The sequence below is a fragment of the Oryctolagus cuniculus genome, chromosome X (genome assembly GCF_964237555.1).
Source record: "Oryctolagus cuniculus chromosome X, mOryCun1.1, whole genome shotgun sequence".
Classification (NCBI taxonomy): Eukaryota; Metazoa; Chordata; class Mammalia; order Lagomorpha; family Leporidae; genus Oryctolagus; species Oryctolagus cuniculus.
Window position 1 is genome coordinate 133,358,717 of NC_091453.1, and position 22,324 is coordinate 133,381,040.

Consider the following 22,324-nt stretch of genomic DNA (forward strand, 5'->3'; position numbering starts at 1 on the left):
TCCAATATCTGGAAATTAAACATAAAATTTATGGACCACTCTTGGGTCAAAGAGGAAATCACAAGGGGAAATTAAATAATATTTTGAAGAGTGAAAATGAAAACACAGCATCTCCAATTCTGTGTGCTGTGTCTAAGGAATTGCTTAGAAGAAAGTCTGTAGCACTAAACACTTATATTAAAGAATAAAAAAATCTTAAATCAGTAATCTAAGCTTCTACCTTAAGAAGTAGATAAAGAAGTAATAAAACCAGGCTGGTGCCGTGGCTCAATAGGCTAATCCTCCACCTAGCAGCGCTGGCACACCGGGTTCTAGTCCCGGTCAGGGCGCCGGATTCTTTCCCGGTTGCCCCTCTTCCAGGCCAGCTCTCTGCTGTGGCCCGGGAAGGCAGTGGAGGATGGCCCAAGTGCTTGGGCCCTGCACCCCATGGGAGACCAGGAGAAGCACCTGGCTCCTGCCATCGGATCAGCGCGGTGTGCCGGCTGCAGCGCGCCAGCCATGGCGGCCATTGGAGGGTGAACCAACGGCAAAAGGAAGACTTTTCTTTCTGTCTCTCTCTCTCTCTCACTATCCACTCTGCCTGTCAAAAAAAAAAAAAGTGATAAAACCAAACCAAATACAATCAGAAGGAAGGAGATAAGAGAAAAAAAATCAATAAAATTGAAAGCAGAAAAAGAATAGACAAGACAAATGAAACCAAAGACCAATGAAACCAACCATTTTTCTTAGAAAACATGACATTCAAGCCAGCCTGATCAGGAAAAAAAAGCAGAGAAGATATAAATTACAGAAACATATGTGAAAAAAGGAGGTGAAAAAGGAGGCATCACTACAAACCCTACACATATTTAAAGGATAATAAGAGAATATAATGAGAAAACTTATGTCAATAAATTTCAGAAATAGAGGTGAAATTTTAAAAATTCATGAAAGACACAAATTGCCAAAGCTTATTGAAGAAAACATGAGCTACCTGAATGATTAATGAAACACAATTTGTAGTTAATAACCTTCCCATGAAGAAAAGTCCAGGCAAAGATAGTTTCAGTAGTGAATTCTACCAAAAATTTAAAGACAAAGGAATACCAACTGAACACAACATATTTCAGAAAATGCGATAGGAGGGAACACTTCCCATTTTATTTAATGAGGCCAGCATTATGCCAGTATAAAAACTAGACAAAGAGTACAAAAGACCAATATGTCACATGAACAGATACCTAAGTATCCTAAGCAAAATATCAGCCAAACAAATCTAGCAATATATGAAAAGAATAATGCATCACAACCAAGTAGGTTTATCCCAGGAATTCAAGTCTGACTCAACATTCAAAACTCAATCAGTATAATTCACCATAGTAACAGACTAAAATCTGTTTAATTTATAATAAATTTTTTATAAATTCAGGAAAACATTGAACAAAATCCAATTTATTGTAAAAAGTCTCAGCAAACTAGCAACACAAGAGAAGTTCCTCAATTTGGTAAAAGGCACCTACAAAAAGTCTACAGCTAACATATTTAAATGGTGAAAAACTGAAGGCTTCCCCCTAAAATCAAGAGAATGTCGAGTATGTATTGTTTTAGCATTTCTATAACATTTTATTGTGCTGTAGGTTCCAACGATAAACAAGAGTACTGAAACTAATAAATGGATTTGGCAAAGCTAGAATATACAAAGTCAATAAAGTCAATTGAGAAAGTAATTCTAAAATTTACATTAAAAAGCAGAGGACATAGAATAGCCAAAACAATTGTGAAAAAGAAAAACAGAATAAAGATGAACAAATAGATCAATGAACCAGACTAGAGAATATAAAAATAAATCTGCATAAATACAGTGAATTTATTTTTGACAAAGTTGTTAAAATAAGCCAATGGCGAAGACAGTGTACTCAATAAGTAGTACTATAGCAAATGGAATACATATGCAAGAAAATGAACTGTGACATAAACCTCACAACTTTTACAAAACTAAAAAATGTAAAATTATAAAAATGTTAGAAAAAAAACAGGAGAGATTTTAGACTAGGTGAATAATTTCTAGATTTGTTACTAAAATCATGATCTGCTAAAGAAAAAATGATATTTTGGATTTCAGAATTTTACAAAAGATACTATAAATACCATGAAAAAAACTACAGATTGGTCAAAAATATTTGCAAGTTATAGCTCCAAAAAAGAACTTGTCTCCAGAGATTAAAACAGTACAGTATCCAGCACATAGAAATATTTAATAAACATGAACTATTGTAAGAAGTGACTAAAATCAGAATGAGCTTCTATTTGTAACAGTAAACACTGATGGCGTGCTGCTTGTGGGCCCAGCAGTACCAAGAACTGAGTTACTGTCATGGTTGTGCTACTAACTAGTTCTGTTATGTTATCGAGTTATAGATGTTAGAGTGTGAATTTCTTGAGGACTGGGATTGAGTCTTTTTTCTGTATATTCCCAGCGCCTAATCCGGGACTTTGTTCAGAATTTGTGTACAGTCAATGGAAGGAAATTACTGCTGAATTAAAGCAGCTGCAACCTTATATGCAGGCCCTACACAAGTGACCTATGATCACCATCTAGTGGCAAAACGGATTCCTGCAGAGGTTAGTTATGACAGAAAAGAGACTTCTTTTTGAAGTCTGTTCTCCCAACAGATGCCTCACAGCAAAAAGTATCCTGACTTTCCAAAAAAATGTGATGATGTGTGTTGCTGGAGGAGACTTAAGAAAGAACAAAGCACTCATGAACATAGATATACACAGCTTCGCTTTCCTGAACCAGTAGGACAATATGCAAAACCAATCGGGGTAAAATATTCAATAAACTTTGTCCTGTAAATTCCCTATTTTTCTGAATCATACTAGAAAGTGAGTAGTATTGTGAAACTGTTGTATTTCATAGAGCAACAAGGAGACTGAATGTGGAACACAAGTGCCACTTGCTGAGAGGTACTGGAGCCTGCTTATGAATTTGGTGATTCCAAAAACAAAAAATAAACAAAAACAAAACAAAACAAAACAAAAAAACACCCACTGATGTAGAGACCCAGTGCTAGAGACTTTTCTGCATTTCATATATATACCTGCTGAGTAGAACAACAGCCCCTGGAAAATGCTGTTCAGTAGAACATTCTTATAATCCGTCCTCCTCAAGATCTATATGGTACGTCTAGAAATTTGGGCAAGAAAAGATTGGTCAAATTTGGCCACAACAGGGACAGCAGTTTGAGAGCATGCTGTAAGCAACGTGCTCAATCACCTTGCGGGTGGGCTGCTTCCTATGCGGGTCGTAGTAATCAGAGCATTTCTTTGCACCATCTTGCTCCGGAGTGCTCAGAAATAAGGAATTAGGAACAAGATGGATCCATCAAACTATTCTATGTCTTAAAATAACAAGTAATCCTATTTATATGCAACTCTCTAGGGACTGAAGTTTTTTTTTTTTCTTTCTAATGGCTGAAGAACGCTCAGTAGCTCCAAGAAAGAGTCTTTCAGAAGAACTTTGAGTTATTGAATGCATGCTCTGCATGCAATACATTATTGAATGCATGTTCTGCGGGCAGTACATTAAAAACGGTAAAGGCATGTATAGGAAAAGGTGCTCTTCCAACTGTCCCTGAGTTCATAGTAGAAAAAGTCAGCGGTTCTCGCTAACACTGGAAAAGTGCGGTGTCAGCATAAAGCCAAGGTGGAGAAGCTCCGCGATGAGAAATGAGTTACACTAGTGTACAAGGCTCCGGAGACCAACTTCCCATGACAGCTACTCGACAGTCTGCCTTGCAGTGCGGGAGCAAGGCAACAGCCTCCTGCCCGGCTGGCCCACGCACATCCCCTCCCACGGGCCGTGTCCCTCTCCCCTGCCCTGCCCCCCTCGCTGAAAGATGAGACTCAGGTCTACTTCCCGCCAGGGATAGGGGCAGTTTCGGGGTGGCTTTTTCGCCCCTCCTGCACAGAGAGCAGCCCCTCCATCAGGGTCAACAGCTTTCTGGAGCCACTGAGCCCCGCTGGCAAGAGCTCCGGACTCCCTGCCGGCTGCCGGGAACAGCAACGACCCTGACTCGACGTGCGATTTCACTTTCCGTCCATCGGCCGCGCCTGCACCCCCGGGAGCTGGGAGCGGCTGCGCCTGGGGCGCCCAGAGTCCCGGGGCTCCCTGGGGCCACCCTGCCGCCGGGGACTGGAGGACGCGAGGGGCGGCGAGCGAGGGAGCCCCTACTCACATAGCGCTGCAGCTTCCTCTCAGGGGGCGACTTGACAAGCCAACCAGTGCACACGGCGTCGCCCGCGCTCATCGTGGCCGCCGCCGCCGCTTCCTCCAGCTGGGCCGGCCGCCCGCGGCAGGAGGAAGTCGGGCCAGGGATGCCGGCGGGGCGGGCCCAGCGCCTGCCCACTGGCCCAGCGCCGCCCCGTGAGGCCGCTGCGACCCCCGCCTCTGTCTGCCGCAGCCCCCGGGGAAAGGATGGGCGCCGCCGTCAGTGGCTTCAGAGGGTGAGAAAAGCAAGCAGCGAAGCTCGAAGCTCGGGAAGCCCCTTCAAGCAAGTACTGTACCACCCAAGCACTCCAGACAGAGCGCTCTGCCCTGCTGTCCCAGAGGCCCAATCGCCAAGCTGAAGCCCCGCATAGGCGGGTGGAGGGGTCATGAAACAGAGAGCTCAAAAGGGGCACCACCTAATGGGAGCACAGCACGGGATCTGCTGTACTCATCTCTATCAGTGATCGGCAGATGAATAAGAGAGCCAAAGCCCACATACCACCCACATCAGCCATGTACTGCATAGTTCAGGGAGGAAGAAAAGCAAGACTCCTCTTTGACTTCCCTGTTTCACTCAATTGTTTGCAGAGTACTCTGTATGCCCTTCCCCCAAAGAGCATTGTGTCTAGTGATCAGCTCTACTGGCACAACTCTTCGATGTCCTAATGAATTCACATGATCCAAATTCAAATGCGGTCTCTTGAACTCCAAGACTTGCAAAGATGGATCTAATATTGATTGGGTACACGGTGTGCTGAGCACTCAAAATGATATCAATAACAAACACCTAACATTTATTGTGACCTTCCTCAGTGCTAAGTAAGCACTTTACAAGTATTAGCTCCTCAGATCCGCACAAAAACTGCATCAAGTGGACCTTATTATCATCAAGCAGAATGATAAATAAATAAATAAATAAAACAAGCAGGATGATAATGTCATTGGTCTAGAGCCACACATTTATAGACATCTATGACCATCAGTCTCAAGAGACTGCCCTCTGAAGCACCATTTTCCACTCTTTGGGGGCCCCGTCCATATGATGTTTGGTACTATCAGGCCAAGCAACTCCATGATCTACATTGCTCTTTTCCCTTGGAAGTGACAGTTGGAAGAAACAAATGGCTTTACAGAGGGACTTCTCAGCTTACTGCTAAACATCCAAAATATCCAGGGAAAGGTAATTGCTTTGTACAGCACAGTTCATTTGCTAGTTTATAATCAGTCAGGGTTCAATGGAGAGAACAGAATGTATTCTAAGGTGTTTCTAGCAGAAAATGATTTAATTTAGGAAATTTTGTTAGTACTAACAAAACCATTACCAGTGCTAATTCCATATCTATTCCATTGCTATTCCATATCCACACACACCCTTATCTACAAAACAAACCTTCCAGCTGGAGCTGCGGCTCACTAGGCTAATCCTCTGCCGGCGGCACCGGCACCCCTGGTTCTAGTCCCAGTCGGGGTGCTGGATTCCGTCCCGGTTGCTCCTCTTCCAGTCCAGCTCTCTGCTGTGGCCGGCAGGGCAGTGGAGGATGGCCCAAGTGCTTGGGCCCTGCACCCACATGGGAGACCCGGAGGAAGCACCTGGCTCCTGGCTTCAGATCAGCATAGCTCTGGCCATAGTGGCCATTTGGTGGGGTGAACCAACGGAAGGAAGACCTTTCTCTCTGTCTCTCTCTTGTTGTCTAACTCTGCCTGTCAAAAAAAAAAAAAAAAAAAACCCTTCCATTGCAACAACAACTTATTGACACTTAAACAGTGCTACTCTCCTTCCTACAAACTGAATAACACCCTCTATAAGACCAAAAGTTCCATTAGCTACTGTAGCCATCTCTAGAACAGAATCATTCCTCTTCTAGTTCAGGTACCAACCCACATCAATACCCTATAACCTAAAGGAAAAATATATAAAGCCAAACAAGATAGACAGAAAAGAAAGATGGAGAAGTTTACACACACATACACATATCACATTCCTTACTTTTATGAACTGTCATGAGACCAGAATTGGTATTTATAACTTACAATTGGTAATCAACAATGCCCACCTGAACCACTTCAATAGGACCCATGGTTTGCATCCCTCGCTTGGGAACAAACACCTCCCAACCAGCGGGGATGGGAAGAAACACTTTGAGAGTGAATTATTAGGTTCCAAGTTCTATCTCTTGATTCTAGGACCCATGAATAATTCTGGCTGTGGAGAAACAGCATCATATAGTGATCACAGGATCAAAGTATTTACCTTAGCCTGTAAGACAGAACCTCTGCCTTTCAGCATCTTTTTCACCTTTCTCTCTCCTCACTTTCTCTCTCTTTGTGTCACTCTGCCTTTAAAATAAATAAACCTCGAAATAATACAAGTCCAAGAATTCACACTAATATCTAGAACCAGAAAAATATGTTTGTTCTCGCCTTTTTATTCCATATATTTCTGGAAGTTTTAGCCAGAGCCACTAAGCAACAAAAAGAAATTAAAAGGATACAAACTAGAAAGGAAGAGGTCAAATTATCTCTGTTTGCAGATGACATGATCCTATATATAGGGGAACCAAAAAACTCCACTAATAGATTGATAAGGGAATTCAGCAAAGTTGCAGGATATAAAAGCAACATACAAAAATCAATAGCATATGTATCTATTAATACAGCTATGACTGAGAAATAACTTATAAGATCAGTCCCATTCACAATAGCTACAAAAAATTTAAATATCTTGGGATAAATTTAACCAAGGATGTGAAAGATCTCTACCCTGAAAATCACAAAACATTAAGGAAATAGAAGACAAAAAATGGAAAAAGCTTTAATGTTTATGAATCAGAAGAATTAATGTTATCAAAATGTCCATTCTTCCCAAAGCAATTTACAGATTCAATGTGATCCCCATCAAAATTCCAAGGACATTGTTCACAGGACTAGAAAAATATTCCTAAAATTTATTTGGAAACACAAGAGATTGAATAGTTAAAGTGATCTTGAACAACAAGAACAAAGCCAGAGGCATCACAATACCAGATTTTAAGACATACTACAGGGCAGTTGTAATCAAAACAGTCTGGAACTGGCACAAAAATGGACAAGTAGAACAATGGAACAGAATAAAAATCCAGAAATTAATCCACACACCTTCAAACAACTAATCTTTGACAAAGGAGCTAAAATCAATCTCTAGAGAAAGGACAGTCTCTTCAACAAATGGTGCTGGGAAAACTGAATCTCTGCATGCAGAAGTATGAAACAAGACCCCTGCCTTACACCTTCTACAAAAATCAACTCAAAATGGATCAAGGATCTAAATCTATGACCTGAAACCATCACATTTCTAGAGGAAAATATCTGGAAAGCTCTGCAAGACATTGGCATAGGCAAAGACTTCTTGAAAAAGACCCCCATAAACATAGACAATAACAGCAAAAGTAGAGAAATGGGATTACATCAAGCTAAGAAGCTTTTCCATAGCAAAGGAAACATTCAATAAAGTGAAGAGACAACAGACTGAATGAGAGAAAACATTTGAAACTATGCAACTGATAAAGGATTAATATCCAGAATCTATAAAGATCTTAAGATACTCAACAATAACAAAACTAATGATCCAGTTTAGAAATGGATAAAGGATATGAACAGGTATTTTTCTTTTTTATTTATTTTTAGATAGATATTTTTCAAAGGAAGAAATACAAATGGCCAATAAACATGAAAAAATGCTCAGGATCATCAGCTATCAGAGAAATGCAAATAAAAACCATAGTGAGGTATCACCTCACTCCTGGTAGAGTGGCTATTATCCAAAAATCAAAAAATAACAAACGCTGGCAAGGCTGTGGAGAAATGGGTACTCTAATACACTGTGGAGAGGAATGCAAACTAGTAGAACCATTATGGAAAACAGTATGGTGATTCCTCTGGAAACTAAAGATAGATTTGCCACATGACCCAGCTATCCCACTCCTGGGAATATATCCAAAAGAAAAAAAAGTGAAATCAGCACACTAAAGAGTTACCTGCATCCCCATGTTTATAGCAGCTCAATTCACAACAGCAAGGGTATGGAATCAACCTAGATGTCCATCAGCTGATACTGGCTAAAGAAAAGGTGCTGTATACTCACAATGGAATACTACTCAGCCATAAAAAATGAATGAAAGCCTGATATTTGCAGATTAGACAGAACTGGAGATTTTATTCCGAGTGAAATAAGCCAGACCCAGAAAGGCAAAAATAATGTTTTCTCGTATTTGTGGAATCTAATATATAAGAGTATAAAAATTGTGTGAATGGGGCCAGTTTGAGTGAACGGCATCAGTTTGAGTCCTGGCTGCTCTGCTTTTGATCCAGCTCCCTGCTAATGTTATCTGGGAAAGCAGTGTAATTTGGCCCAAGTGCTTGGGCCCCTGCATCCACATGGGAGACCTGGAAGAAGCTCCTGGCTCCTGGCTTCGGTCTGGCCCAGCCCCTGCCATTGTGGCCATTTGGGGAGTGAACCAGCAGATGGAAGATTCTCATTCTCTCTCTCTCTCTCTCTCTCTCTCTCTCTCTCTCTCTCTCTCTTTCTCTCTCTCTCTCTCTTCCCTCCTTCCCTCTGTAACTCTTTCAAATAAATAAATAAATCTTTAAAAATTGTGAGTGCCATATCATTGGGTTTATAGTTATAAACATTGCTTCACTGAATCATACCATGTACATGGCAACTCTTCTTTCACCATGTTTTGATTATTGTCATGAATCCCTCATTTTGTGATATTAATATCCTTGTTTTCAAGAAAGAAAAAAGAAAGTAAGAAAATATCCAGAAATGGGGAAATGCACCGTCTAAAATACATCAAATTATTCTCATGTTACCAAAGGGGAGAGTTAAAGAGGTGGAAAAAAACTTGGGGAGAGATAATGCTGATGCTCACTCAAAACCAGTGGTGCATCCCTTGGCTTGCACAGGTTGCAATGAGATGTTCTATGCATCCCATTCTGAGCCCATGATCAAAGGAATGTCCTGGTGGCTGCTTAGGTTTAAAATATTTTAGTAGGTATTTAACTCTCATCTTTCTTCTAGACACATCTACATCCTAGGTAGAATAGACCTTGAACCGTCAGCATCATCCTTATGGTATGCCTAGAAATTGAATATCACAGTGATCCCTGAAAACTGTCCTGGTAGCTTTGAGGGGGCTACTAATAAGAATCATAATATAACACTAAAGAAAGATTGGAATGAACATGCTAGATGAGTGCATTGTACGCATGGAACTAGGTGTAAGCTTTATGAATCAAGTTCTGAGCTGCCTTAGCATGTAACCTTACCTGAAATTTGGCTTCAGGCCCTAATTTAAAAAAAATTGGTTTATGGGGACAGTGCTGTGGCATAGTGGGTAAAGCCAGTGCCTGAGATGTTTGCATCCCATATGGATGCTAGTTTGAGTCCTGGCTGCTCCACTTCCGATGCAGCTCCCTGCTAATGCACCTGGGAAAGTAGCAGAGGATGCACCAAGTTCCTGGGCCCCTGTACCCATGTGGGAGACCTAGAAGAAGCTCCTGGCTCCTGGCTTCGGCCTGGGCATGCCCTAGCTGTTGCAGCCATTTAAGGAGTGAACCAGCAGATGGAAAATATCTCATATACACCCTCTCTCTGTCTCTTCCCCTCTCTCGATGTAACTCTGCCTTTAAATTAAAATAAAATAAATCTTTTTTAAAAAGTAGTTTGAGGAGTGTGATGAAAAAATTTTTTAAATATGAGGGGGAGGAGAAGGAAAATAAACCAAAGTCCACAAACAAAATAAATGCCTATTCAAGGGTAAACAAATTGGCACCCCTACCAGATGGATGTAGTCCAATTTCATCAGTCTGTCACCAGGTGTCTGACTGATACCTCCAGGGAATGTTGCCACATTGGGCACTCAGTGTTAGTCTCTGTTGTGGTGAAGCCTGAGAAGTTAGTAGTACCTGTGGACATATCAACTCTTTTTTTTTTTTGACAGGCAGAGTGAACAGTGAGAGAGAGAGACAGAGAGAAAGGTCTTCCTTTGCCGTTGGTTCACCCTCCAATGGCCGTCGCGGCCAGTGCGCTGTGGCCGGCGCACTGCGCCTATCCGAAGGCATGAGCCAGGTGCTTCTCCTGGTATCCCATGGGGTGCAGGGCCCAAGTACTTGGGCCATCCTCCACTGCACTCCCTGGCCACAGCAGAGAGCTGGCTTGGAAGAGGGGCAACCGGGACAGAATCCGGTGCCCCTACCCTACCGGGACTAGAACCTGGTGTGCCGGCGCCGAAAGGCGAAGGATTAGCCTACTGAGCCGTGGCGCCGGCCTTCAACTCTTTTTTTTTTTAAAAGATTCATTTGAAAGGCAAAGTGATAGAGAGAGGGAGAGACAGGAAGAAAGAGATCTTCCATCCACTGGTTTACTCCCCAAATGACTGTAACAGCAAGGTCTGGGTCAGATAAAAAGCCAGGAGCCAGGAGCTCCATCCAGGTCTCCACATGGATGACAGGGGCCCAAGCACTTGAGCCATCTTCTGCTGCTTTCCCAAGTGCATTAGGAGGAAACTTGTGGCACAGGATGCTTAACTGTTGCTAGTCCCTGGGAGCCTCATTATTTCATTGCTGATTGTCTTAACCTTTAAGAAAGTATCAAAGAGATTTTTTTACAGAGCCCTCATTTCAACCCATTGAGTCTCCCATTTGCTTCCTTCCAAGACCTTGAGCAGTATACTTGGTCATGGGACACTTCCTATGATGTTACAAGTGTGAGTAAAGGAAAAGGTTGTCATGTGACAGTGGGGACAACAGAGATGGGAGTCACCTGCTAAAGCAACTTTCCTGTACCTTCAAGACCTGCTTGATGCTAGTATCAAATATTAGACAGCCAGGGCCAGCATTGTGGCATAGTGGATAAAGCTGTTGCCTGGGATGCCAGTATCCCATATGGGTACTGGTTTGTGTCCCAGCTGTTCCACTTCCAATCCTGCTCCCCAATAAATGCCTGAGAAAAGCAATAGAAGATGGCTCAAGAGTTTGGGCCCCTGCCTCCCACATGGGAGACCTGGAAGAATCTCCTGGCTCCTGGCTTCAGCCTGGTCCAGCCCTGGCTGTTGTAGCCACCTTGGGGGTGAACCAGCAGATGAAAGATCTCTTTCTTCCTCTCTCTGTCTCTCCCTCTCTCTCTGTAACTCTGACTTTCAAAATATATAGATAAATCTTTTTTTGAAAATTACATGGCCAATGGATGATTAAGTAGCACCCAGTTTATCCAGGGCAGCTGAGATTATGTGGCACATTGGGAGGCTACATAGAGCCACTGGCAAGTACCAGTGGGAAAATATATGATGGACCCCTAGGCTGCCAAAGGCTCTGTGAATATTGGATCTTCATGGCCATAAGGGTCAGGTGATCAGGACCAATCACAGAGCATTTGCTTGCTCTGGATCCCCAGGAAACACATAACCCTATAGATTATTTATTGAATGTGTCAGTACAACACAATTATAGTATATGTTGTTTACAAAATTCAAAGAACCACAATAAATGCTGTGTGGTAGGTGGTATGAAGTACCATAACTTGTTGAATACCTAATACAGTCCAGACCATCTAAAATTTTCACTCAGAAAGAGGCTCTTGCATTTCATTGGATTTATCTGTTACTCTGTAACACGTATCTTAATAAAGTGTCTTATGTGTCTTAATGAGTCTGTGTACCCCTTGATCACCAGGTTCAGGAAGCATAATGTCATCAGTGCAATGGACCAGCATGATTTTCATAATTGTCAAGTTCTAATCGTCCTAGATTATGACATAGTCTGGAGGTTACTCTGTGTTCCTACCAGATGAAAGCAAGGTATTTCTCACAGTCTCTGATAACTGAAACTAAAGAACATACCAGGTGCCGGGGGATGTATGGATTTGTTATTGGAAAACATCTGGAATAGCAGGTTCAGTGCAAGTCACAACCTTACTAATTTTACAGTGAATCATGCATCTCCAGGCTAACAAGAGAAGTTAAATAAAAGTGTAATATGAGTAATCATTATTGTATCTTTCAGAGTGTTCTGTTCTCTCTGTAAGATGAATCCATATTGCTTCTGTGTGGTTACTCTTGCTAAGTTTCTACAAAGAGACAACCTCCTTTGCATTGCAGCTTTCATTTTATTTTCCCTTCATTGATTCTCACCCTGGCTTCTTTGCCCTCCAGATTGGGGGGAGGAGAGAATTTGAATAGCAAGTGGGTCTTTTTAAGATTTATTTATTTATTTGATAGGAAGAGTTACAGACAAAGGGAGAGAGAGAGAGGTCTTCTGTTGGCTGGTTCACTCCCCAATTGGCCACAATGGCTGGAGCTGGACAAATCCAAAGTCAGGAGCTGGAGCTTCCTCCAGGCCTTCCACATGGGTGCAAGGGCCCAAGCACTTGGACCATCCTCCACTACCCTCCCAGGCTAATAGCAGGGAACTGGATCAGAAGTGTAGCAGACAGGATTCAATGCCAGTGCTGCAGGTGGAGGCCTAGCCTACTACTCCACAGCACCAACCCCGGTGCTGTAAATCTTATAGCTAGGATTTGTAAAAATAAATGTCCACCATTATAGAAGTTTCTATTACAATTATGTCATGATAGGCAAGGTGGCTATGCAAATAACATATTTGCTATGAAAAGAGGGGGAATTCAAAAAGAAAATGAACATGGAAAATATTATTCCAGAAGAAAACCTGAAAAGAAACTTCTGGATCATTCACAGATATGGGGTGAGAGAGCTATACATGTGTGTGAGGGCCAATAATGAGGGGAAAGAGCTATACCTGCCTATATCTCCTACCTCCCACTCACCTTTTATTCTAATAGATACATGAAGCATGTGAATTAAAGGCCTTGAATGCCTATGAAGTGCTACTCCAAGACTGAAGGCTACCTAATTTCCATCTAAAATATGAAATTTGACTTTATAAGTACTTCATTATTATTATCAATGATACTCTTCCTCATAGCTCATGAAAAGTTTCTGATGTCATATCCACTATTGTTTTCTTTAAAAGTCACATGAAATTGTTGCCACAAGCCCAAATCAAACATTTCTCAATATATTCTATGAAGTCAGTATTACTCTGTAGCAAAACCACAAAAAGGCAGTTAAACAAAAAAGAAAATACAGACCAAGATGCTCTGTGAACACACAAATCTTTAGCAAAATGCTAGCAAATAGAATTCACAAATACTTAATAATTACATACTGTGATAAACTGGTGTTTATCTCAGAGATAATAGGCACATTCAATATTTGAAAACCAATTATATTCACAAGAAAAAGAAAAAAGTCACATGATTATATCAGTTGATGGAAAACAAGCATTTGATATACTACTATATCAAATAATGACAATAACTCTTGGTAAACTTGGGATGCAACATGTTAAAGAACATCTACAGAAGACCTATGACTGACATCTAATAGTGACAAACTGGACAGTTTCCTCATAGGACTGGGAACAGGCAAGGATATGCACTCTCACCAATCTTCTCCAACACAGTGCTGAAAGTTCTAGCCAGTGCAAGAAGGTAAGAAAAAAAAAAAAGGGTATATAGATTAGAGAGATTAAAAAATAGTCTCAATTTGCTGATGTCTTCATAGAAAATCTCAAGGAATCTACAAAAACCACTCATAACTAATAAGTGAGCTTTGCAAAATTGTAGAATACAAGAGCAACACATAAACCTCTTTATACAATGCTAAGGCTTACTACAAAGCTACAATAATCGAGTGGACCCTCATAGGCAAAAAAAAAAAAAAGAAAGAAAGAAAAAAAGAAAAGAAAAAGAAAAAAAGTTCAACCCAAACCTTACATCTTATGTAAAAGTTAACTCAGAATGGATGCTAGCTTTAATGTAAATCATAAAACTTTTAGAACAAAACATAGGAGAAAATCTTTGGGATCTAGGATCTGGTGATGTGTTCTTGGACATGACATCAAAACTATAATCTATAAAAGAAAAAATGGTAGGTTGAGCTTCATCAAAATTAAAACTTTTGCTTTACTAAATACTTTGTTCACAATATAAGAAAGATATCTTTCTTCTAATGTCCACCCTGGGAGGCAGAAGATGGCTCAAGTTGTTGGGTCCCTGACATGCATGTGGGAGATTTGGATTGAGTTCTGAATTCCTGGCCCAGCCCTGGATATTGAGGATATTTAGGGAGTGAAAAAAGCATATAGAAGATCCTTCTCTGTCTCCCTCTTTGCCTTTCAACTAAAGTGAACATTTTAAAAGGAACTGCTATTTTAAAAAAAAGAAGGAAGAAAGAAAGAAAGAAAGAAAGAAAGAAAGAAAGAAAGAAAGAAAGAATGAAAGAAAGAAAGAAAGAAAGAAAGAAAGAAAGAAAGAAAGAAAGAAAGAAAGAAAGAAAGAAAGGAAGGAAGGAAGGAAGGAAGGAAGGAAGGAAGGAAGGAAGGAAGGAAGAAATCATGGTGAGATATCACTACCTATCCCCTCATACTGGCTAAAATTGAAAAACAAAACAGCAGATTTCCATATTGAGCTTACCAGTTTGGCTTGCACATCAGGTGGTTAGGTCCTGGTGAATGTGGTAGCTTTAAATCAGGGTTCCAAATTTATTGACAGATGGAGTGAATATCCCATTAGCACAGAATATGGCAAAAATGATCCTGTGAGACATCTAAGGTGAAATCATAAAAGGTGATGAGGCTTATGGTTTGTTTAAGATTTATTTTTATTTACTTGAAAGGCAGAGTTACAGAGAGGGAAACACACACACAGAGAGAGAGAGAGAGAGAGAGAGAGAGAGAGAGAAAGAGAGAGAGAGAGAGGGGTCTTCCATGGCCACAACGGCTGGGGCTAGTCCAGGCTGAAGCCAAGAGCCAGGAGCTTCATCTGGGTCTCGAACCGGTGCCCATATGGGGTGCTGGAATTGCAGGTGGCAGCTTAACACACTATGCTACAACGTTGGCCCCAGGCCTTATATTTTATTCACTTTAACACTTGCTGTTGGAGGCCTAAGCCACCAAGTACAAAATAGGACTACTCTAAGGCTGCCATTGTGGTACAAAGTGCAAGGTGCTCCAGTTCCAGTGGAATCCAGCCTTCCAGCCATCCCAGTCATTCACCTGTAGCCATCAAGTCAGCTCAACCAAGCTTTCTCTCATGGAGCAGAGAGAAACCATTCTCACTATGCCCCCATATGAATTTCTAACCTGAAGAACCTGTTAGCATAATGAAATGTTTTTTTAAAGATTTATTTATTTGAAAGAGTTACACAGAAAGAAGGAGAGGCAGAGAGAGAGAGAGAGAGGTTTTCCATCTGCTGGTTCACTCCCCAATTGGCCACAACAGTTGGAGCTGTGCTGATACTAAGCCAGGAACCAGCAGCCTCCTCCGGGTCTCTCTGGTGGGTGCAGGGGTCCAAGGACTTGGGCCATCTTCTACTGCTTTCCCAGGCCATAGCAGAGAGCTGGATCAGAAGTGGAGCAGCCAGGACTCGAACCGGCGCCCATATGGCATGCCGGCACTGCAGGCAGTGGCTTTACCCACTAAGCCACAGCGCCAGCCCCATGAAATGGTTTTGTGAAAAGGATTTATTTATTTATTTACTTATTTAAAGGCAGAGTTATGGAGAAGGAGAGACAGAGAGATCTTCCATCTACTGGTCCACTCTCCAAATGGCTGCAATGGCCAGGACTGGGCCAGGCTGAAGTCTGGATCCTGGAACTCCCTTCAGGTCTCCCATGTGGGTCACAGGGGTGGAAGCACTTGGGCAGTCCTCTGTTGCTTTCCCAGGCACATTAGCAGGGAGTTGGATCAGAATTGGAGCAGCCAGGACTTGAACAGGTATCCATATGGGATCCTGACATGGCAGGGGGCAGCTTAACCCCTTATGTTACCGGCTCCAAAATATCATTAAGTTTTTGAGATGGTTCACCATAGCCAAATCTTAAATTATACACACCAAATAGCTGTAGATTGCTATCACCTTAATTAGGTGGTTATTCTTATTTTGCTACTGCAGTTCCAGATGTGATCTATTTGCTATAATAATTCCATACTCCCCCATATATTTTGTATGCAGCTGTTCATTGAGCCAGTGATGAAATGGACCCTGGAAGATTCTACCATGTTGCTACTGGGATACAACACCTTATAGTCAGCTTTTTGTTAGTGTAACAAAATATCTGGGGAAAGCTACTTAATAAACAAAAAGGTTTATTTTGACTCACAGTTCTGGAGGTTCAGAGTTGAAACAGCAGGACATTGGCTTTGGGAGGCCCCCTTTCCCAGCTGTACCACATCACTCTAGGATTGTTTAGTCCTTTTTGCCTTAGAAAACCAACCAGATTCAACTATGGGGACCCCATCCTAATGACCCAATCCAATTGAATTCCTCTCCAAAGGCCTTGCTTCATTTTTTTTTATGTTTAAGTTATTTATTTAAGCCATCTCCTACAACAAGCAAAGGGATGGAAGATCAGTATAATGGTCATCATTTGATACAAGTAATGAAGATAAGCTTAAAGTCCCATGCAGAATGGTGGTCCAAAGCAATGCCGTGGTCCCTGGTGCCTGTGAAAGTCTAGATTCTCTTTATTCATCTTCATAGCCAGTTAGAAGTGGATTCACATGAGGGTTATGGAATAAAGTATGGTTACCATCTCCCTAGGGAAAGGCCTTGGACCTGATGTGGAGATGGGGCTAGGCAATGAACTCTGATCTCTGGTTCTGTCCATGGTGCGACTTTAGGTAGATATTCAGCATCCTCATGCCCATGCTGGGAACATGATGAAGTAGGTGATGGCCTTCCACATGTCAGCTGAGCCCTCCTTGCCATGGGCGCCATTTGACATAGGCCACCCCACCTGTAGGCAGGACTGCCCTAGAAGCTGAGAAACCCTGGACCCAGCTGCCACCACCACCATTTTCATCCTGGACCACTCCAAGGCCTTGCTTCTTTAAAAAAATATTTATTTATTTATTTGAAAGGCAGACTTGCAGAGGCAGAGAGAGAGAGATAGAGAGAGAGAGATCGGTCTTCCATCTGCTGGTTCACTCTCCAAATTACCACAATGGCCTGAGCTGTGCTGATCCAAAGCCAGGAGCCTGGAGCTTCTTCCAGATCTCCCACTCAGGTGCAGGGGCCCAAGGATTTGGGTCATCTTCTACTGCTTTCCCAGGCCATAGCAGTGAGCTAGATGGGAAGTGGAGCAGCTGTGACTTGAACTGGCACCCATATGCGATGCCGACATTGCAGGTGGCAGCTTTATCCACTATGCCACAGTGCCTGCCTGGCCTTGCTTCTTAATACTGTAATTGGATCAAGTGTTCACCCTCTTAGTTCCATTAAAATAACATTTAGGGAACTAAACTCCTGTATGGGTTTGGGGGACATAGTAGCTTGTGAGGTTGAAGTGCTATCCTATAGGATTTGGAACATACTCTAAAACTGAGACCATTACATGAGGCAATTTTTCTCATGGCCAGAATGTAAGAGGTCTGGGAAATAGAGACATGGGATGGAGAATGGCACATCTTAGTTAGGCCTGGCCTACCTCAGATTGCTGTGGTCATTTGATGAGTGAACCAGATGGAAGATTCTCTCTCTCTCTCTCTCTCTCTCTCTCTCTCTCTTTCTCCCCCCTTCTCTCTCCATCACTCTGCCTTTCAAATAAGCAAATAAATATTTAAGAACATTCACAGGTACTCAAGTCATTTATATAAAATGGCATAGTATTTGTATACAGCATATGCATATCCACCCATCTTTAGATGACTTACAATATCTAACACAATGTGAATTCTATGCAAATAGTTGCTATGCTGTATTGTTTAAGATATAAGACCAAAAAAGTATATGTTTAATATAGACACAATTTAAAAAATGTAATTTCCACCCATGGATGGTTCCCAGGATGCTGAACCTCTAGATACAGAGAGCTGATTTCATACCTCATACTTTCTGTTTAAATTTTTTCCTTTATTGAGTCCAATGAGTTCATTCGAATAAATTTCACTTTTGATTAAGAGAACAAGAGTCAGATCTGTTTACATGCAAACAAAATCTAATCATATGTACTATGATGACATTTAGGTCAATAGCAAGACACACATATGATAGTTGTCCCAAAAGACTATAATGGAACCAAAAAAATGGCTCATGATGTATGACTGCATTTTTTCTTTATAAATTTATCTATTTTATAATTTTTGACTGTATTTCTAACCAGTATAGATTTTGGCATCAGAAGACAAATTTTTCATGTACAATAAATTCTCCAATGAGTGTGAGAATTTTGTTTTGGCTATCTGACCAGGTGTGATTAAAGAATGTGGCAAAAAAAAAAAAAAAAAAAAAAACCCTCAGGATAGGAATCAAATAGCCTACAGCATATATGAGATGTTATCAGAAAGTTCATGGAAAAATGTGTATTATGAAAAAAAAACTAGGCATGGATTTCAAAATTTATCTGTACTAAAACTTTACATTTTAATTTCATTTTCCATAAACTTTTTCCTTTCTCTCTCTTGTTAATTCCCTCAGGGAAGGGCAAGGCATCTACAATCAGAAAAAGAAGATGTGGGTTGTGAACTCTAACAATGAGGGCTCAATAAGAGAATTCTAATTCTCTATTTCTTCTCATTTCAAATTTTAATGTTCTATTATTTGAAAGGCAGAGTGACACACACACACACACACACACAGAGAGAGAGAGAGAGAGAGAGAGAGAGAAAGAAAGAAAACCTGGAAGCCTATCTGGGTTTCCCGTGTGGGTGGCAGGGCCCCAAGAGCTTGGCCATGATGTGTTGATTTCCCAGGTACAACATTACTGAGCTGGATCAGAAGTGGAGAAGCAAGGACTCAAACTCATATGGAATACTGGTATTGCAGGTGGCAGCTTAATTGACTGTGCCACAATGCTGGGCCCTTAGCCACAATTTTTACTAAGAGATCAGACAAGGTTTTGAATTCACTAAGTTTTGTAATTTGGAAAGGTGATGGATCAAAATATGAATATTTGGTTTTTGGTTATCTTTTTCTTGTGGCTGTAAGAAATAAGTGATTTCTTAATTATGGTTATAGAAATTCCCTGTGTCTTTGTCCATGGCCTGAACTAAAAATTCAAGGAATTTGATTATCATTTACACTACCCAAAACAGTGACCATCCTACCCCACAATTCTTGAAATCTTGTTCAGTCATTACAATGCAATTTTAGAACATGTTTACTACTTTAAAAAGAAATCTTGCACCTGTTAGCAGTCATTGCCCCACATTGCCTTTGCTTTCTTTTTTTAAAGATCTATCCATTTTTTATTTCAAAGGCAGAGAGAGAGAGAAAGAGAGAGAGAGAAAGATCCTTTATCTGCCAGCCCACCCCCCAAATGGCTGCAAAGGTCTGAAGCCAGAAGCCAGAAGCCTCTTCCAGGCCTCACATGTGGGTGCATGGGTCCAAGCACCGGGGCCATCCCCTGCTACCCTCCCAGGCATACCAGCAGGGAGCTGGATCACAAGTGGAGCAGGCAGGATCCAAACCATAGCCCACATGGGATGCCAGTGCTGCAGGCGGTGGCCAAACCCACCACACCACAGTGCCAGCCCCTACTAATTTGCTTTGTATTTCTCTAGATTTGCCTATTCTGTGGCCTTTGGTATCTGGCTTCTTTGACTTAGCATAATGCCTTCTGGATTCACCCATGTTGAAACATGTATCAGTACTGTACTTCATTCTTTCTTAGGGCCAAACAATATTTCATTGTATGGAGAGATCACATTTTATTTATCCATTCATCTGTTGATAGAAATTTGGGTTGTTTCCACCCTTTGGGTATTGTGAATAGTTCTGCTATGAACATAGATGCACAAGTATATGTTTAGACAACTGCCCTCAACTGTCTTGGATCTACACCTAGCAGTGGAATTGCTGAGTCATAAGTAACTCCATTTTTAATCTTTTGGGGGAACTGACAAACCATTTTCTACAGGAACTGCATCACTGTACTTAATGATGGAGTGCTGCTTTGCATACCCAACTTTATGCATTGGTTAGACAGACAACATCCCAGTGCATGATGGGCAGTTCAAGTATTAAGGTCACTTGCATTCAGTGATCTTAATTCATTGAATTCATTCACTCTCAATCAAAGCCCAGAAAGCACAACAGAGGGTCTGAGGTGCAGCAACCTACTGGGTGTCCAGAAACTTCAATGAAGTATAAGGGCCCTGAATTCTCAAGGGAATTATTTCCTACCCTATGCTGAAAGAGTTGTCACTTCCTATGCATCACGTCCAGTAAGCATGATGTCATTAATATAGTGGACTAGCATGATGTCTTCAGGGACAGTGAAATGATCAAGTCAAAAAACAGAAGGGATAGTACCAGAGTCTTCCTTTAATTTTTCTTTCCATAATCATTCTCAGTTCTCAAGTCAAGAAGTCTCTATGGAGATTTTTCCAGCTGTCAATTTTGTTTATTTCAATTATGCATTCAAGAACTGAGGAGAAAGCCAACAGTGTGAAGGATGTCAGCTAAGACTGCACTTCTGACCAGTAGGCTACAGTAGAATTCTAAGTCCGCAGAGATTGCCGCACACTAAAGCAGGCACCTGGTTAAAAGTCAGCATACCAGGAGAAATCAGTAGGAAGGTTTTTAAAGTACACATCTGTACTGTTGTGTGTACCTGTGTACCTGGCCTCACCTTCATTCAAGGGCTGTGGCCTATGCATTAATTCCACAAGTCTGAGAATTAGATGAGGAGCCATGATTTTCCATTGTGGTGATTAAAAGCAGGATAGCTTCAGACCGACCTATCCAGCCCATTACAGGACACCATGATCAATTAGCGACCACCAGAGGGAAAAGCGACTGCAAGGGTGGGGATGCAGTGTGGAAGCAGAGGGTGAATAAGGGCATGAGAGGAAGGAGATGGACTCAGAAAGGGAACTGGCTTTTGCACTTAATGAGAGAGTACATTCATTTTCTAGGGCTATTTTAACAAATGACTCCCAAACTAGGTGGCTTAAAACTAAAGAAATTTCTTTCACAATTTTGGAGACTTGACCTATCCTTTTCCTCTTTTGTGTCTTTTCCCTTCTCTTTTAAGGATACCTGACACCTGGATCTTGCACTCACTCAAGTAATTTAGGATGAGCTCATCTCAAGAACCTTACCTGCATTACATCTACAAAGACTTTTTCCCCAGTATGGATGGAAATCCATTGAAGAATTTTGAGCAGAGGAGGTAGTATAATAGCTCCTTTGAGCTGCTATGTTGTGAACAGACCATAACTGGGTAAAGTAGAAGCAGGTGGACCTGCAGGACGCCACTGGAAAAATCTCAGAAAGCAATAATGATGGCACGGACTATCAGGACAGCAGTGAAGGTTATGAAAAACCACCAGACTCTGTATTTCTTTTAAAAGCTGTGGCACAGTGGGTTAATGCCCTGGCCTGAAGCGCTGGCATCCCATATGGGTGCTGGTTCTAGTCCCAGCTGCTCCTCTTCCAATCCAGCTCTCTGCTGTGGCCTGGGAAAGCAGTAAAAGATGGCCCAAGTCCTTGGGCCCCTGCACCCATGTGGGAGACCAGGAAGAAGCTCCTGGCTCCTGGCTTCAGATCAGTGCAGCTCCAGCTGTTGTGGCCATCTGGGGAGTGAACCAGTGGAGGGAAGACCTCTCTCCCTCCCTGCTTCTCTGTAACTGTGCCTTGCAAATAAATAAATCTTAAAAAAAAAAAAAGCAAATGTGATTAGCTCGGCTAACAGAATGCAGGACTGTGTGAGAAAAATGAAGCCTATAGGAGAACTATCAATTGATTCCTCAAATTCACTTGTCAAATATGCACCAGTGAATCATCATAAAATAATGGGGAAGTAATTAACTACTCATGGATTTGTTGATAATAGGGAATTTGGTTATCTATAAAAAGTTGATTTAGATCATCATTATTGTTACCTTGCACTGAAATACATTCTAGATAGAATAAGCACAAATGTTAAGGAAAATGTAAGGGAAAAAATCTATTTTTGAGCCATAGTAAAACAAAACCAAATGCTCAATCTTTGCACTGCAGAAGAGGGATGGAA

The 22,324-nt window shown here is 41.5% G+C and overlaps 1 protein-coding gene and 1 pseudogene across 3 annotated transcripts in view; both read right to left on the reverse strand.

Moving 5' to 3' along the window:
* The window catches only part of GAB3 (GRB2 associated binding protein 3), an 84,681-nt gene extending 80,340 nt beyond the window's left edge, over window positions 1-4,341 (reverse strand). The window contains exon 1 of one of the 3 annotated variants that reach the window (XM_008249459.4): window positions 4,218-4,341. In XM_008249459.4, the coding sequence (XP_008247681.1) occupies window positions 4,218-4,289 (72 nt within the window). In that variant the 5' untranslated portion in view covers window positions 4,290-4,341. The remainder of the gene's footprint in view (window positions 1-4,217) is intronic. The other 2 variants (XM_070066346.1, NM_001171383.1) reach the window with 2 other exon arrangements.
* Window positions 4,342-16,832: 12,491 nt separating this feature from the next.
* LOC100340542 (cytochrome c oxidase subunit 6A1, mitochondrial pseudogene) lies at window positions 16,833-17,170 on the reverse strand (annotated as a pseudogene).
* Window positions 17,171-22,324: the final 5,154 nt, after the last annotated feature.